This window comes from Euprymna scolopes, chromosome 5 (genome assembly GCF_053919585.1).
Source record: "Euprymna scolopes isolate OS-2025 chromosome 5, ASM5391958v1, whole genome shotgun sequence".
Taxonomy (NCBI): domain Eukaryota; kingdom Metazoa; phylum Mollusca; class Cephalopoda; order Sepiida; family Sepiolidae; genus Euprymna; species Euprymna scolopes.
The window spans coordinates 76625073-76640689 of NC_136486.1; the positions used below are offsets into that span (position 1 = coordinate 76625073).

General features: G+C 32.2%; 1 protein-coding gene across 1 annotated transcript in view; it reads right to left on the bottom strand.

Annotated features, from left to right (window-relative positions):
• LOC145276864 (protein Wnt-16-like) overlaps positions 1–15617 on the bottom strand; it is a 384325-nt gene that overhangs the window by 33144 nt on the left and 335564 nt on the right. Inside the window, exon 2 of the mRNA XM_080128263.1 lies at positions 9691–9920. Coding sequence (XP_079984389.1) covers positions 9691–9920 — 230 coding nt within the window. The remainder of the gene's footprint in view (positions 1–9690; positions 9921–15617) is intronic.

A 15617-nucleotide genomic window follows, 5' to 3' on the forward strand; every position in this document is an offset into this window, starting at 1 on the left:
TGACTGTAAATGATACTGTCCTTTCCTCTCACTCAAGCTTGCTTTTTATGCAGTTTTTCACCCTGTCTCATTTGCATGTGTGCCCTGTTTTCTCGTGATCTTGCAATCTCGCAATCTCGCGAGACCACAGTTTATAAAACACCAGGCGCCATCTTTTTTTCTCTTTTCCCCACCCAACACTTCCCTGCGGCAAGTCCATCCCTCCTCTGTCACGCCACCACTCACACGCACATCCACTCAAATATGCGGACGCTTGCTACTCTGGTGAGTATTACAAGCTCAAATCAAATTAAAAGTCTGATCGATGTCCAAGTAACCTACATTTAAAATTTCAAGTTTTTAGACCCAAAATTGATGGAGGAGTTTGGCAGAGTTTTCAAAAGACAAATCATTAAACTTTGACCCCTTCATAGCCAAGTTTCTGTCTGAACACCGATTAAAAAGATTTTTCCAAGTCTCAATACCTCGAAAATTAACAGAGTACTTTGGTAGGGAAATGTACACACAGACACACACACAGACACACACACACAAACAATTTCACTTTTATAGATATATAGATTGACTTATTTTTAATTTATTCTATTTATTTTAAACATTTATGTAACTAGTAGATACTTATTTTAAATCTAAAAAAAACAAAAAAAAGCAATGATTAATAATAAGCAAATTATTTTGAATATTAAACTAAATACTAGACTACTCGTGACCCGCTGGGTCAGTATGTTATATCAACTATGGAATTAATGTATGAGCGTGACACCTGTGACGTAAAGAAAATAGTTTTTTGTGACATAACAGAAACATTTGTATGAAAGTATATTAAAATGAAAGAATATAGATAGATTTCTATGAGTCGTTCTGTTTATAATTTGTTATTTTTGAAAAAAACCCAAACTTACAGCCATTGAATTAAAAGTGGTTTGCCATACTTATAGGTAAATGTGCACTGAACAGATATCATAATACTTAAAGTTAAATTCAAATTTTTATATATCTTTTAATTTAAACACAAAAAAAACCAAAAACAATTGGGACGCTGAAAACGTACACAGTAAAACAATACGTTGTAAAATGCTCTTATGGTTGTCAACGGGTTTGCATTAAAATAACTTAAATGTAATACTGAAATGAACAATGTAAAAAAAAGCAGAAAGTATTAACAATTGTTTATTTGGATAATTTAAATGCAAAAAAAAATTTGGGATGCTGAAAATGTACACAGTAAAACAATACGTTGTCAACGGGTCAAAGTTGCTTTATTTGTAAGAGAATTGTTACAGTATACAAAATATAGTTGCAAAAAATCCCCACCCTTCCCATGTTAAATTATAATTTCTAAATAATAACGTTAATGTTTCAGTGCCCAGGTCAAATTCTGCAAAAGTAGCGATTTGTGTTTATTTGTTTACGCTGTTATGGGTTTAAGTTTATGTACGCATGCAAAACCAGGTCGTAAACCGGAAAGTGGGTTACATCACTCGTTACAATGTCATTTGAGTTTTATAATTATATAGATTAATTTGGATTCAACTTAAGCTCTTAGTGTTACGTGGTGGTTATTATTATTCGACGAAAGGTACTAAATATTTGTATATGTTTTGTTGTTCTTATTTAGTGTTCTTGTTTGTATTAGAAAGTCTTAGAGATGTTCATGTGTTGAGTGTTCATATTGTTGAGATGGAGACATTAGTGAGATATAGAGGCAGCGTATATATAATACACTTTGAGAGGCGATTTGATGTATAGATAGATAGATCGAGAGATTGGCATTTATGCTTTTGACAATTCTGTATGAAACGGGAGTGTTTATATAACATTTATAGTTTGACACATATTTTTTAGATGATGATTTTTATCAAAGGTTCTTATAACATAAATGGACAATACCTTTTCTGTTGTATGACGACACGAAGACGCATATACAAAAGATGAAGATATTCTTTTTATTATTCCGTATGACCGGTCAATGGCTTTGCATCCAAGAATTCAAGTCTTACATGATTTCTTCTTCTAACCTCGCTTCCAAGGTTCCATGTCAGCTCTCTCTCTCTCTCTCTTCTCACTCTCGTCTCACTCTCCCTAACTAACTTCGAACTCTTTCCTATATTGAGAAATCACATATATGTCTGATCAACGTGACTATAATTCACGTTTTATTAACATGCGTGATTTGCACTTTTTTGAAACCATTTCTGATGACCAGGAAATTTCCCATTCTACTTGTTGTTTTACAAAGGAATTTAACCTACTTATCTAATTCTGTAACCCATATTTTATTATGCGCATTCTTTCTAAGAATGTGAATAGTTTCCAGCCAAATTTGTATTTATTAAATATTTTAAAAGAATCAACAATTTACTGGACATTCCATTTAAAACCTATTGTTCTTTAAAACTTATCTACAGGGTTCGATTCCCGTTTTATCTGATATTCATTTAACTAATACTCTTCTTTTTTTTTTTACTTACACGAAAAGGGGACAGCCCTTTTCATGTAACATAAATTGTACATTAAAATTCCAACCTCAAATTCAAATGTCTTTTTACTCATACACTGCAGTATTTACATATGTAATAATTAAAATGAGCGGTAAAAACAAAAACAAAACAAAACAAAAACAAACAAACGAAAAACAAAATTAAAAAAAATTGTTTTAAACTTGGAATTTCCTAATATTTTCCATATATATACTCAAAAGAATGGTATTGATATATGATTCACGCATTAATAGAAAAAAAAAACATCATTATTATTAATCCGAGTTTAAAAGTGAGCAGAAAAAAGAGATTTAACCTCTAATTAAATCAATTTTAGTGTGATTGTATTTTTTTTTTTTTTATTCCATTTTCTGCATGTCAGTACAGTTGAGAAAGCAGGAACCCGGAGAGAAGTTTCAAAGTCTATCAGTTCTGGGGAAGAAACTATTAGAGTAGAAGGCTTTCTTACATCTAGGGATCTCTACTGTGTAGGGGTGGGATTTTGCTGCTTATTGGGTTTCTCGGGGGTATTTATATTGAGAGGGTACAAGGACTTGTTGTTTGTCAGAACATTCACCATTAAAATACTTGTAGAACAGGTAGAAGGATGCAGCATTTCGTCGATTGGACAGAGGCTGAAGCTTAGATGATAATTCAGGACCTATCAGGTTGGTGACTCTCTTTTGAACCCTGTCTAAGAACAAGAGACCAGCCAAAATATGACAACAATACTCCATACATGGGCGAATCGTGGCCTTGTAGAGGTATCGGATTCTTTCAGGCATAACTCTCTAGCACGGTAGAAAGAGACCACCTTCTTTGCAGCAGCCCTGGCAATGTCCTCAATGTATCTGTTCCAACTCATGTTCCCTGTGAACATCAAGCCGAGGAGTTTGAAAGAAGTACTTTTAGATAATGTATCTTTAACCATAGCTATTGGTGGTAGATAAGGTTTATTGTAATTATTGAAAGAAACAAGCTTAGTCTTGATAGCATTGAATGTGATCATCTATTTTCGTCTCCATTCCACTACAGATTGGAGGTCTTCCTCTAGTGTTTCTGCCATTTCCTTAGATATGTGTTCATTTGTTTTCCCCTCGTGCTTGTTATAGAGCATGGTGCCATCAGCAAATATACCCATCTCAATTTTATCAGGGAGGTTATTTATGAATATTAGGAATAATAAAGGTCCAAGGATAGACCCCTGAGGTACATGCGCATTCATATCATATTGTTTAGATGTACGACCGTCGAGGACAACTTGGATTTTTCTCTTACTTAAGAAGGGTTTAATTATGTTAAGTATTTATCAAGTGATACCGTATGATATGATTTTCCTGAGAAGACCATCGTACCAAATCCTGTCAAAAGCCTGAGATATATCTAGGGCTACCACTCTACTCTCTCCTGCTTTGTCCAGTGTATTAATATACTACATCATTAATAAGATATATTTTCCCATTTTACAGACTACAACATGCATGATAAATTTTAACCTAAATTGTCATAATATTATCTATATTAATTTAAAATAGGCTAGCATGTACCTCTTTCTATGAAGGCAGTTTTGTATAAATTTTTATTTTTATTGAGCAAATTCTTACTAGATGTTACTACATAGAAGGATTCCAAAGCACATAAATTACTTTTTTTCTCTTGTTAGGTATATATTTATGAGTTTTACCTAATATTCACCGTTTTAATTCATAATAAATATTATTTTTAATTAATTAACTATATTTATCCAAGGAAGTAGGAATATTATCAAACTCAGAATTTGAGTCAGTTCTAAAAGAACTAATGTGGTTTCTGCATCTTTCCTCAAAAGAAGTAGCAGTGGACCTGAATACCTCTTAGCATTATTTTCCATACAACATTTGAAATTAAAAAGTTTCCACTTAATGGTCAATTATTTCTACAACTACAATTGTTTTCAGGTAAATTACTCATATTAATACAAACTAATTGCACCATTTGCAGTTGTATTTTAGTACTATTACCTCTTATTATAGATGCAGATAGATTTTTTTTAGAGCAAAAGAATATAATTTAATAGTATTTTTTTTATTAAAGAGCTTACCCTTAGCTTAATTCTAGGAAAAGTTCTATAAATAATATAAAAATTGTTTGGAATATCCGAGAGAATATGGCAGATTAAACCATATTTTTCTTTTTATTTGGATAAATAATATCAATAATAAATCTAATTATCTGTTTATTTAGTTTAATATCGTTAAAAACTGAATCTAAATCGTCCAGGGATAGTTTTGTATATTTTCCAAAACAATGGAGTTATCAGCCTTAATTTCTTGTTTTTAATTGAATAAGTAATTAGTGTGTGTAAATCTTGAAAATAAGATTTTAATCAGTCATATTCTTTTGGCTTATGCCCTTATGAACTGGTTTATGAACCAAATAAAAATATTAATTTTTTTGTGTCAATTTATATAAAATGGATTGGGAATAAAATTAGATATCATTTCTCTTTAAGATATTTATTTACAACTAGTGGTAGGCGTCTAGCCTTGCTCGTTTGTAAAATACGCTTAAATATATTTTAATTCATGCAGATTTTGTATTTATTATTAATTCTATATTAAATATTATATTGTATCTAGTACTAATTTCACCATAAAAAAACTATTTTATTTAATTATACAAAGGAGAAGAGAAACAGCAAAGAAACAAAGCACATGAAAAATAAACGAAATGGGGAAGAGGAAAAGAGGAAGTGAAAAAGGTGCATGTGTTGTTGGTTAGTTTTAAATTAGACATGTGGTTTGAATTCCTGTTTTATTATCTACTTTATCTTTTGGCAAAGAGACTTTTATTTTGTCTTTCTATTCACATATTAATTGGGATCCTTTACTTTGCTTAATGCCAAGTATTCTAGGCGCCTGTTAATATATATCAAAATCAAATCAACAGTCTAAACTCCTTCCAATAACTGAGGCCTACACAGGTATCGCGTAGACACACCTCTACAGCCTCTAAATCCACACACATCCATATGCATTCATGCATACATTTACACACATATGCAATACATACACCTTCCTACATCAACATACATACGTCTGCACTTATACAGATAGATATATACACCTATATATATATATATATATATATATATATATATATATATATATATATATATATATATATATATATATATATATATATAGATAGATAGATAGATAGATACACATATATATGCATAGATACACACACGCGAAGGGTCACGGACGTAAACATCAGGCGAGGAATCTTCCAAGGAGATAGTTTATCCCCTTTACTCTTCTGCTTGGCAATAGCTCCGTTAAGCAAACTTTTAAACAAAAACAAATGTGCTTACAATCTAAGCCAGGACCGCCGACAAGACCCAAACAAACGAATTAACCACCTGCTCTTCATGGATGACCTCAAGCTGTATGCCAGTTCTGATGCCGACTTAAATGAACTCTTACAAGTCGTACATAACTTCTCCAGAGATATTGGCATGAAATTTGGACTGGACAAATGTGCCAAGTGCTCCATCAAATCTGGGAAGAAGATCGAAACTGAAAATATACAGCTTGATGAATATACCACCATCAAGGACCTAGAAGGGCAGGAAGGATACAAATACCTTGGCATAGAAGAGAATGATACCATCCAGCATGCCAAGATGAGAAACAAAATTGGAAGTGAGTACATACGTCGAGTCAAGAAGATATGCACAACAGAACTCACAGGCAGAAACAAAATAACTGCCATTAACCAACTAGCCATGCCAGTGGTAACATACAGTTTTGGTATTGTCGACTGGCCACAAAAAGACATAAATAGACTAGACACTAAGACACGTAAAATGCTGACAATGTATAAAGTAATATACAGAAACCAGTGTCTGTCTAGAATGTATCTGCCCAGATGGAAAGGAGGTATGGGGCTCTCGGAGATTGACCATCAACATCGTGCAACTATTGTGAGCACCGGACAATATCTGATGAGCTCTAAAAACCCAACTCTCAAGATGGTACACCAACATCAGGAATCAAGAGCCAGTAGAACAACATCCATCAAAAAACTGGCCAAACATTTTGGGAAAGACTGTCTTACAAGTGAGACAGAAACAGAAAAGATACCTGCGACTGAAATAGCCAGAAAAAGTCGCCAGAAATACACTAAAGCTTTCCATGACAAGAAAGTTGAAGAATGGGCCAACCAACAACGGGCCAAGTATTTTCTGGACGAATATAACCAAGACTATATTGATAAGGAAGGGTCTATAAGCTGGCTAAAGGATGGATCGCTTCACTATGACCAGGAGAAGTTCATAATAGCTGCCCAAGATCAAGGCTTGATGACCAATGCGTTTAAAAAGATGAGTGGTCTCAGCAAAGACAACAAATGCAGGTTCTGCCACACAGAAGTAGAGAGTGTGAGCCACCTGATTTCTAGCTGTAAGGTTCTGCTAGGGGCCGGCTACTATACAATGCGACACAATGAAGTATGCAAATATCTCCACTGGGCGATCTGCAATAAGTTAAATATCGAATGCAGCAAGAAGTCATGGGAACATATACCTGAAAGAACAGTCGGAAACAAGTCATATACCATCCACTATGACTATGCAATCCCTACAGCCACGTACCTAGAAAACGGAGCTATAAAACCCGACATTGTAATATGGGACAAGAAGGAGAAGGAAGCAACCTTGGTGGAAGTTAGTGTCCCGAATGATGCTGGGTTAAACAGAGCTGAGAGGGAAAAGATTACCAAATACCAGGGTCTTATGTATGACATGAAAAGAAACTGGAACCTTAAGAAGATCTCTATCATTCTAGTAATTATAGGAGCAACCGGACTTATGAAAAAGAATTTTACAAACTATCTTACAAATATACCAGGTAAACCAAGTGCAAAGGAGATTCAAACAATTGCACTTAAAGGGACGGTTAGAATCTTAAAAAAGATCTCTCGGTTGGAGTGTCTAAAATAGCAGGTGTATGTTTGGCATCTGGTAGGATGCCCCATCCCTGGCTTAAACAAAATGATAAGAAAAATGAAAAAATAGATATTTATTTAAAATTTTAATTTCATAAATTATAATTTACAACATTTATTATTTGACAAAAGAGATACAAGTTGAAACTTAAATTTCCTTGTTCTATGGAACTTGAAGAATGGTTCTTACCTCAGAGAAAAAATAATTAGCAAAAGAATATACACATACATACATTTTAATGGTTAGCACATAATTGAAAAATTTAACATGAGAGAGAAAAAATTATTTTTTATAATATAAGAGTCCAAAGTTCAATGTTTATTTATATATTTTCACAATATTTTTATTTATATATTTTCACAATATTTTTATTTATATATTTTCACAATATTTTTATTTATATATTTTATCAATATTTTTATCGATGTATTATTTATATTTATATTTTCTTTTTATTCATCTGAGGCAAAATATTTTATAAAAGTATGAATATTCCTCTCCACATAATTAATTGTATTTCTCAGTATAAAGCACATGTGTCAATACTCACACAAGTAATTATATATATATATGTATATGTGTGTGTGTGTGTGTATATGTGTGTGTGCTGTGTGTGCTGTGTGCGCACGCGCGTGTGTGTTTGTTGTGTGTGTGCGTGTATTGATATAATATATCTAATGAGTGTGACCCCATGCATACGCCGTGTAGCATATAAAAATAATGCCAATTTATTATATTAAGCAGTAATGGATTCAAACTCAGAATTAACCTTTCCTAACTTTAATTTTAAAATGCTAAAATGGTGTTGCCTTATTATTTTGTTTATTACCTTTGCTAACGAGTTTATGTTTTCAGCCGAGTTTATTGATATGGCACCATATTTGTTTAGTCTAGTGCCCACATAAATATGTCAAATAAATAAAAGGTTATGGTCACCAAATTGGTCAAAATATCGATCATGGACTGACTTAAAACTGGTTTAATTTTAGAATGTATAGGCCAAAGATCAAGGTAAAAAAGTGAACATCAAAATTTTGCCGATATAACCCGGCGGTTCTGTTCACTCACTCACTACTTGGCCTATATTGTATCCGATGAATTCCGTATCTTATCTAACATCAAACCATGGCATTTGGCCTTGATATTGAAAAGTTTGATCATGGTTAAAGTTTAGTTATGGTTAAAGTTTGGTCATGGTTAAAGTTTAGTCATGGTTAAAGTTTGGTCATGGTTAAAGTTTGGTCATAGTTAAAGTTTGGTCATGGTTAAAGTTTGGTCATGGTTACAGTTTGGTCATGGTTAAAGTTTGGTCATGTTTAAAGTTTAGTCATGGTTAAAGTTTGGTCATGGTTAAAGTTTGGTCATGGTTAAAGTTTAGTCATGGTTAAAGTTAAGTCATGGTTAAAGTTTGGTCATGGTTAAAGTTTGGTCATGGTTAAAGTTTGGTCATGGTTAAAGTTTAGTCATGGTTAAAGTTTGGTCATGGTTAAAGTTTGGTCATGGTTAAAGTTTGGTCATGGTTAAAGTTTAGTCATGGTTAAAGTTTGGTCATGGTTAAAGTTTAGTCATGGTTAAAGTTTGGTCATGGTTAAACTTTGGTCATGGTTAAATTTTGGTCATGGTTAAAGTTTGGTCATGGTTAAAGTTTAGTCATGGTTAAAGTTTGGTCATGGTTTAAGTTTAGTCATGGTTAAATTTTGGTCATGGTTAAAGTTTGGTCATGGTTAAAGTTTAGTCATGGTTAAAGTTTAGTCATGGTTAAAGTTTAGTCATGGTTAAAGTTTAGTCATGGTTAAGGTTTGGTCATGATTAAAGTTTGGTCATGGTTAAAGTTTGGTCATGGTTAAAGTTTGGTCATGGTTAAAGTTTAGTCATGGGATTTTTACTTGCAATTTTTCCAACTTGTTGAATGGATCTTATGGAACATCAACGTTTCCATTTTGAATATAATATGGAAAAGTCACAAACTTTTGTCCATTCTTGCGTTGTCCAGCAGAGATATGCAATCTCATTTCTTATTTCTAATATTGTTACATATTTGTTTTATGAAGAACTTTACATAAATCATTCGTTTGACAAAACCTAGCTATGAAGATTTACAATGCGTATTCTAGTTTTGAGGTTTTAGGCGGACACACAAGTAAACAAATTTCCTTCATTTATGAATAAAATTTCATGCTTTCACTGTACAACAAAAGCAATTAAATTAAAGTTGCATACCTTTCAAAAGCGTCTGTCCAAATACCAATTGGTTCGGCTGTGTACTGCAGTTCCATCGCTCATAACGGAATTGGTCTTTACAGCCACGAATGCCACGCCTTGCCCCTTCACTGATACTGACTAAAGTCTGTGGGTTGTTCCGACAGACTTCCACTTGGCGCCAAACCAATCCGGGTACTTCGTTGCATGCATCTCCATGGAGAGCGCCCAACGATGACACACCGAGATACCTGTAACGGTGAACAAATTTCAGTAGACAAAAAAGGCAAAAAGAAAGAAGAATCAAACCAAGGAAGAATGAACATCAAATGGTAGACAATTGTTTTAGTTGGTCGTATGTTTTAAATCAGAAATTAAATGTGACGAATAAAATTCATAATAAAGACAAAATCCTAAGTAAGACTTGTGTTTTGGATTGTTTGCAGTCTTATCATGTATTATTGTGTTAGTAGATGTAACCGCATATCTCAATAAGAGAAGCTGTATTCGTCAATCTGTCACACAAAAGTCTGAAATCGTATAGAAAATTAAATAAATTATAAAATTATTTCCCAGTATACTTCAACAAGGACAACAATCATTAGTTTGATCCCGATTTATCTTGATAGTTATTTTGATTTTTTATTTAAAGGGTTAATATTTTAAATTATATTTTTTAACTTTTAGAGGATATATTATAAAAAATGAAAAGTGAAATGAGTGTGTTCTCAAAAATATCATGCATCTGTAAATTTTAATCTCGTCGCTGGTGTGTTGAACGAGCCAACGACAAGACAATCTTTAAACTCCGACTGACTAAATCAAGAAAAGATCAGACTGCGTGGGTACTGCAAGTAGTCTAAAAAATAGTATTCTCACACCAAGACATCTGATTAGTTGCTGTTCCAATTACAAAATAGGTAAACTTGTTTAGTTACATCCAGAGAAAATTGTATCTCAAAATATCTGACTGATACATTATTTCTAGAAATGTAAAATAAATCAACAATTAAATGTAAATTCCAAGAAGGAAACGTGAATGCTATGGCTTACAAAAGAGTTAAGGATGGTAAAAATAAAAAAAAGTTAAAAATAAAAAAGGTAAAAAGAAAAAGTGAAAAGAAAAAAGGCAAAAAGTAATAAAAGGTAAAAAGAATAAAATAATAATAAAAAAGGAAAAAGAAATAGTCAAAAAGAGGTAAAAAGGCAAAAATAAAATTAGGAAAAAGAAAACATAAAAGATAAAAAGAAAAAAGCAAACAGCAAAAACGTAAAAAGAAAAAGTTAAAAAGAAAAAAGAAAAAGGCAAACATTAAAAAGGTAAATAGAAAAAAGTAACAAGAAAAAAGGTAAAAAGAAAAAACCGAAAAGAAAAGACGGTAAAAATGTAAAACGTAAAAAAGTAAAAATAAAAAAAAGAAAATAAGAAAAAGAAAAGATAAAAAGAAAAAAGTAAATGCAAAAAAAGTAAAAAGGTGAAAAAGCTAAAAAGAAAAAGTAACAAGAAAAATAGGTAGAAAGAAAAAATACAAGAAAAAAACAAAAAGAAAAGCAAATAAAAAGAATAAAAAGTAATAAGAACAAAAGTAAAAAGAAAAAAGGCAAATAGAAAAAATACAAACAAAACTAAAAATGAAAAAGTAAAAAGAAAAAGAAAAAGTTTAAAAGAAGAAAGTAAAAAAGGTAAGAATAAAAAGGTAATAAAAAGTAGCAAAAAAGTAAAAAGAAATAATGCAAAAATATAAAGTTAAAAGAAAAAAGGGAAAAATTTTAAAAGAAAAAAGGAGGACGGAAAAGGTAAAATAAAAAAAGAAAAAGGGGAAAAGAAAAGGGGTAAGTAAAAAGAAAAAGGTAAAAAGAAAAAAGAAAAAAGGTATAAAGAAAAAAGGTAAAAAGAAAATAAAAAGAAAGAAAAATAAAAAGAAAAAAGATAAAAGGATAAAAAGAAAAAAAGCTGAAAAGAAACAAGAAAAAGGCATAAAAAGTAAAAAGAAAATCAGTAAAAAGAAAAAAGGTTAAGATAACAAAGGTAGATGGAAAAAGTGAATAGAGAAACTTTTTTGAAAATAATGAAAAAAGAAATAAAAGTAAACAAAAAAGAAAAAAGAAGTAGGTATAAAAACAAAGGTAAAAAAAAAAGAAGTAGGTATAAAAAAACAAAGGTAAAAAGAAAAAAGAAGTAGGTATAAAAAAACAAAGGTAAAAAGAAAAAAGAAGTAGGTATAAAAAAACAAAGGTAAAAAGAAAAAAGAAGTAGGTATAAAAAAACAAAGGTAAAAAGAAAAAAGAAGTAGGTATAAAAAAACAAAGGTAAAAAGAAAAAAGAAGTAGGTATAAAAACAAAGGTAAAAAGAAAAAAGAAGTAGGTATAAAAAACAAAGGTAAAAAGAAAAAAGAAGTAGGTATAAAAAAACAAAGGTAAAAAGAAAAAAGAAGTAGGTATAAAAAAACAAAGGTAAAAAGAAAAAAGAAGTAGGTATAAAAAAACAAAGGTAAAAAGAAAAAAGAAGTAGGTATAAAAAACAAAGGTAAAAAGAAAAAAGAAGTAGGTATAAAAAACAAAGGTAAAAAGAAAAAAGAAGTAGGTATAAAAAAACAAAGGTAAAAAGAAAAAAGAAGTAGGTATAAAAAACAAAGGTAAAAAGAAAAAAGGTTAAAATAAAGTAAAAAGAAAAAGTACAAAAACTGTTAAATTGAAAAAAAGGTAATTTAATTAAAAAAAAATCTTTGATGAATTTTTCTAATGTTGAGAACAAGTCCAACAATATCCGGCTCTTTATAACACAATATAGTTTTCCAGTACTTTCTCGGCGAATGGACGTGCCTATTATTACATTTAGTGGTGATGCGTTAGTGTCTGTGAAAATGTAACCTTAGTAGTGTGTGCCCAAAAAAGGTTCTTTCAACCTGTCCATAAATACGGTTTCGTTTTTACGCCCGGCAAATTTTATACTTTATTTGCTGAGGGATCATCAGCAGAAGATCATTAAAATATCTCGTATCATATCTGGTAGATGTGAGTTCAAAACTTTTAAGCGGCCAAGGAAAATGGCATTCCACAAACCTAGTCTTGTGGGAAATATCCTATCTCTTCCTTGATACCGGCAAGTCAGCAGTGGATATAGAGAAGCACTTAAAATTCTTGGAAAAAATGGAAGTTCTTGGAATTGTCTGTAATGATAAGTGGTAATAGTTGCAGGTAATGCGAAATCCAGTCTGAAATTAAATGCTCATGCAACAGCTCCCGTGGAGATGTCACTTGAAGGAATGGCATGAGGAGGCAGATAGTGCATCATGGAAAATTACAAAAAGAAGTCCTAATGTCGAGTTTCAAGAGGTAAATATTACTTGGCATGGAGGATGAACATAAGGGGGTGGTGGTCAGTATATATTTAAAATTCGTGTTCATCTAGTGCATAACAAGTGTTTCACTGCAAAGTAACAGTTCATGGTCACAAGTGCTATATCCTGTCTTTGATGGTCTGTGTTCTGGTGAAAAAGAAGGCAGCCATTGTAAATGGTGTCATTATATATTTAATCCAAATGAAATGTTCATATCATAGTCAACAGGATAATCTAATTTAGGTGAATGCAGCACGCGTGCCAGTATAGGGAGCCAAAGGTAGAACTACACTGGTGCAAAAAGACTCAGAAAAATGAAACATTCTCAGCAACTACAAATAACATGTTTACCGACAATGTGGGAAATACTAAGAGCACAACCGAGGGAACAAATTTATAATTCCCTTCATAATTACAGACAACTTTCCGAGGAAGAGAAAGGATCCCAAAAAGAAAAAGAGGAGCACAAAACCTATTATATACAGACAAAAGAGTTCTGAAAGAGGTAAAAAGTAGAAAAAAGAACTTAGCCATGGCATGGATTGACTACAAGAAAACCTATGACAGGATTCCTCAAGCATGAATAATAGAATGTCTGAGAATGTACAAAATACCAAGAAGATTATCAATTTCATAGAAAATGCAATGATAAAATGGAGGCTTGAAATTGCAGCTTATGGACAATACATAACTGACATTAAAATGCAAAGATATATCTTTCAAGATGATTCTCTATCATCATTACTGTTCATAATAGTCATGATGCCCCTTAACACTATACTAAGAAAATGCCAGATGAAAGAATGAGTCATCTAATGTATATGAATGACCTGAAATTGTTTGCAAAAACCAAAAACGGAACTAGAGACGCTAATAAAAACAACCAGAATCTTCAGCCAAGATATCCTAATGGAATTCGGTATGGAAAAGTGTACACAGCTGGTAATAAGAAGGAGAAAACTGGAAACAATGGAAGATATGAGACTACTTAACGAAACAAAGATGAGAGCAATAAGTGAACATGACATGACAACTAAAAATACTTGAGAGTTCTGGAAGCAGACACCATCAAAGCAACAAAAATAAAAGAGAAAATTGGAAAGGAATACCTAAGAAGAACAAGAAAACTTCTCAAAACTAATCTATATAATAGAAACCCAATTAAAGGTATAAACGCATGGACAGTATCATTAGTAAAATACTCTGAACCGTTTATATATCAAAGAACTGAGGAATCTTGATCAGAAGACCAGGAATCTCATGACTATGCACACCCAAAGGATGATACTGATCGACTTTTTGTAAAAAGGAAAGGCAGAGGAAGAGGACTATTTTATATAGACGACTAAAAAAAAACATGCAGAAAAAATAGAAGAATACATAATGTAGAACACAAAAAGAATAATTACTGCAGCAAGAGACACTGAAGAAAAAAACGAACAAGATACAAAAAGAAGAGACGAGGGAAAAGAAAAGAAAAATCTGAAGAGAAACAGCTATATGGGCAATTCATTACGATGATAAAAGATGAGACTAACAAAACCCCTTGGACATGGTTACAAAAAGAAAACCTAATTAGGGAAACTGAATCCCTAATAACAGCTACACAAGATAACACACTTAGAACAAAGCAAGGATCGACAAAACACAAGAAAACAGAAAATGCATACTCCATGGACAAAGAGACGAAACAATAAACCACATAATAAGCGGATGCAACAAACTAACCCAAAAATAATATAAAAATAGGCATGATCAAGTCGGGAAGGCAGTACACTGAGAATTATGCAGATAACTGCATCTTGAACACTCAGACAAATGGTACAAACAAGCAAGAAAGTGGATGTCATAATATTTAACAAGAAGAAAAAAGTCCTGCTAGATTGTAGACTTTGCTATTCCAACAGACCATAGAGACAGAGAAGCAAGGCAAATACACACAAAGGGATATTAAAGATGAAAAAAAAAAAAATAGTAGCACTAGGAACAATACTGAAAAACTTTGGAAAAGAATGGGAGAGATTGGAATCAGAGAGATGGCTGAGAAGATACAAATGATGAAAAACGGCAGAAAAATTAAGAAAAACCCTTGAATGTGGAGACTAAGATGCATGATCCACAGGCGCTAGCTGGACATCTAAAAACTACTACAGAGATAACACATAAAGAAACACCACATGGAATAATGAAAATTCAAACTGCAGAAGTGTAAGCTAAACCCTAGTTTTTTTTTCATATCACCATAAACTAGTGCCACACTAAATAAGTGAGGGTCAAGGAGGATGGAAAGATGGAGGAGAGAAAGTACTAACCAGACCTCTGCTGGATGAGTGCAAAGAGGACTGGGACGTTGGGGAGGCTTAATGCCATCCAAATTCCAGTGAAGACCAATGATCGCTGCTAACGAAAAATCAATAGTAAGTTTTTAAGTCTCTAGACTGCTAACTAGTGGAGTGAATGAGTTCCCCCTTCCTGGTAATAGATAGTCTCTAAGATTCTTACTCCCCATCTTTATTTCGTCTGACCTTTATCCCCAATTTGCACCTATCATAAATAATCTTCACAGTGACATGCAATATGGTTTTCATTCTGCTAGATCTACAGCA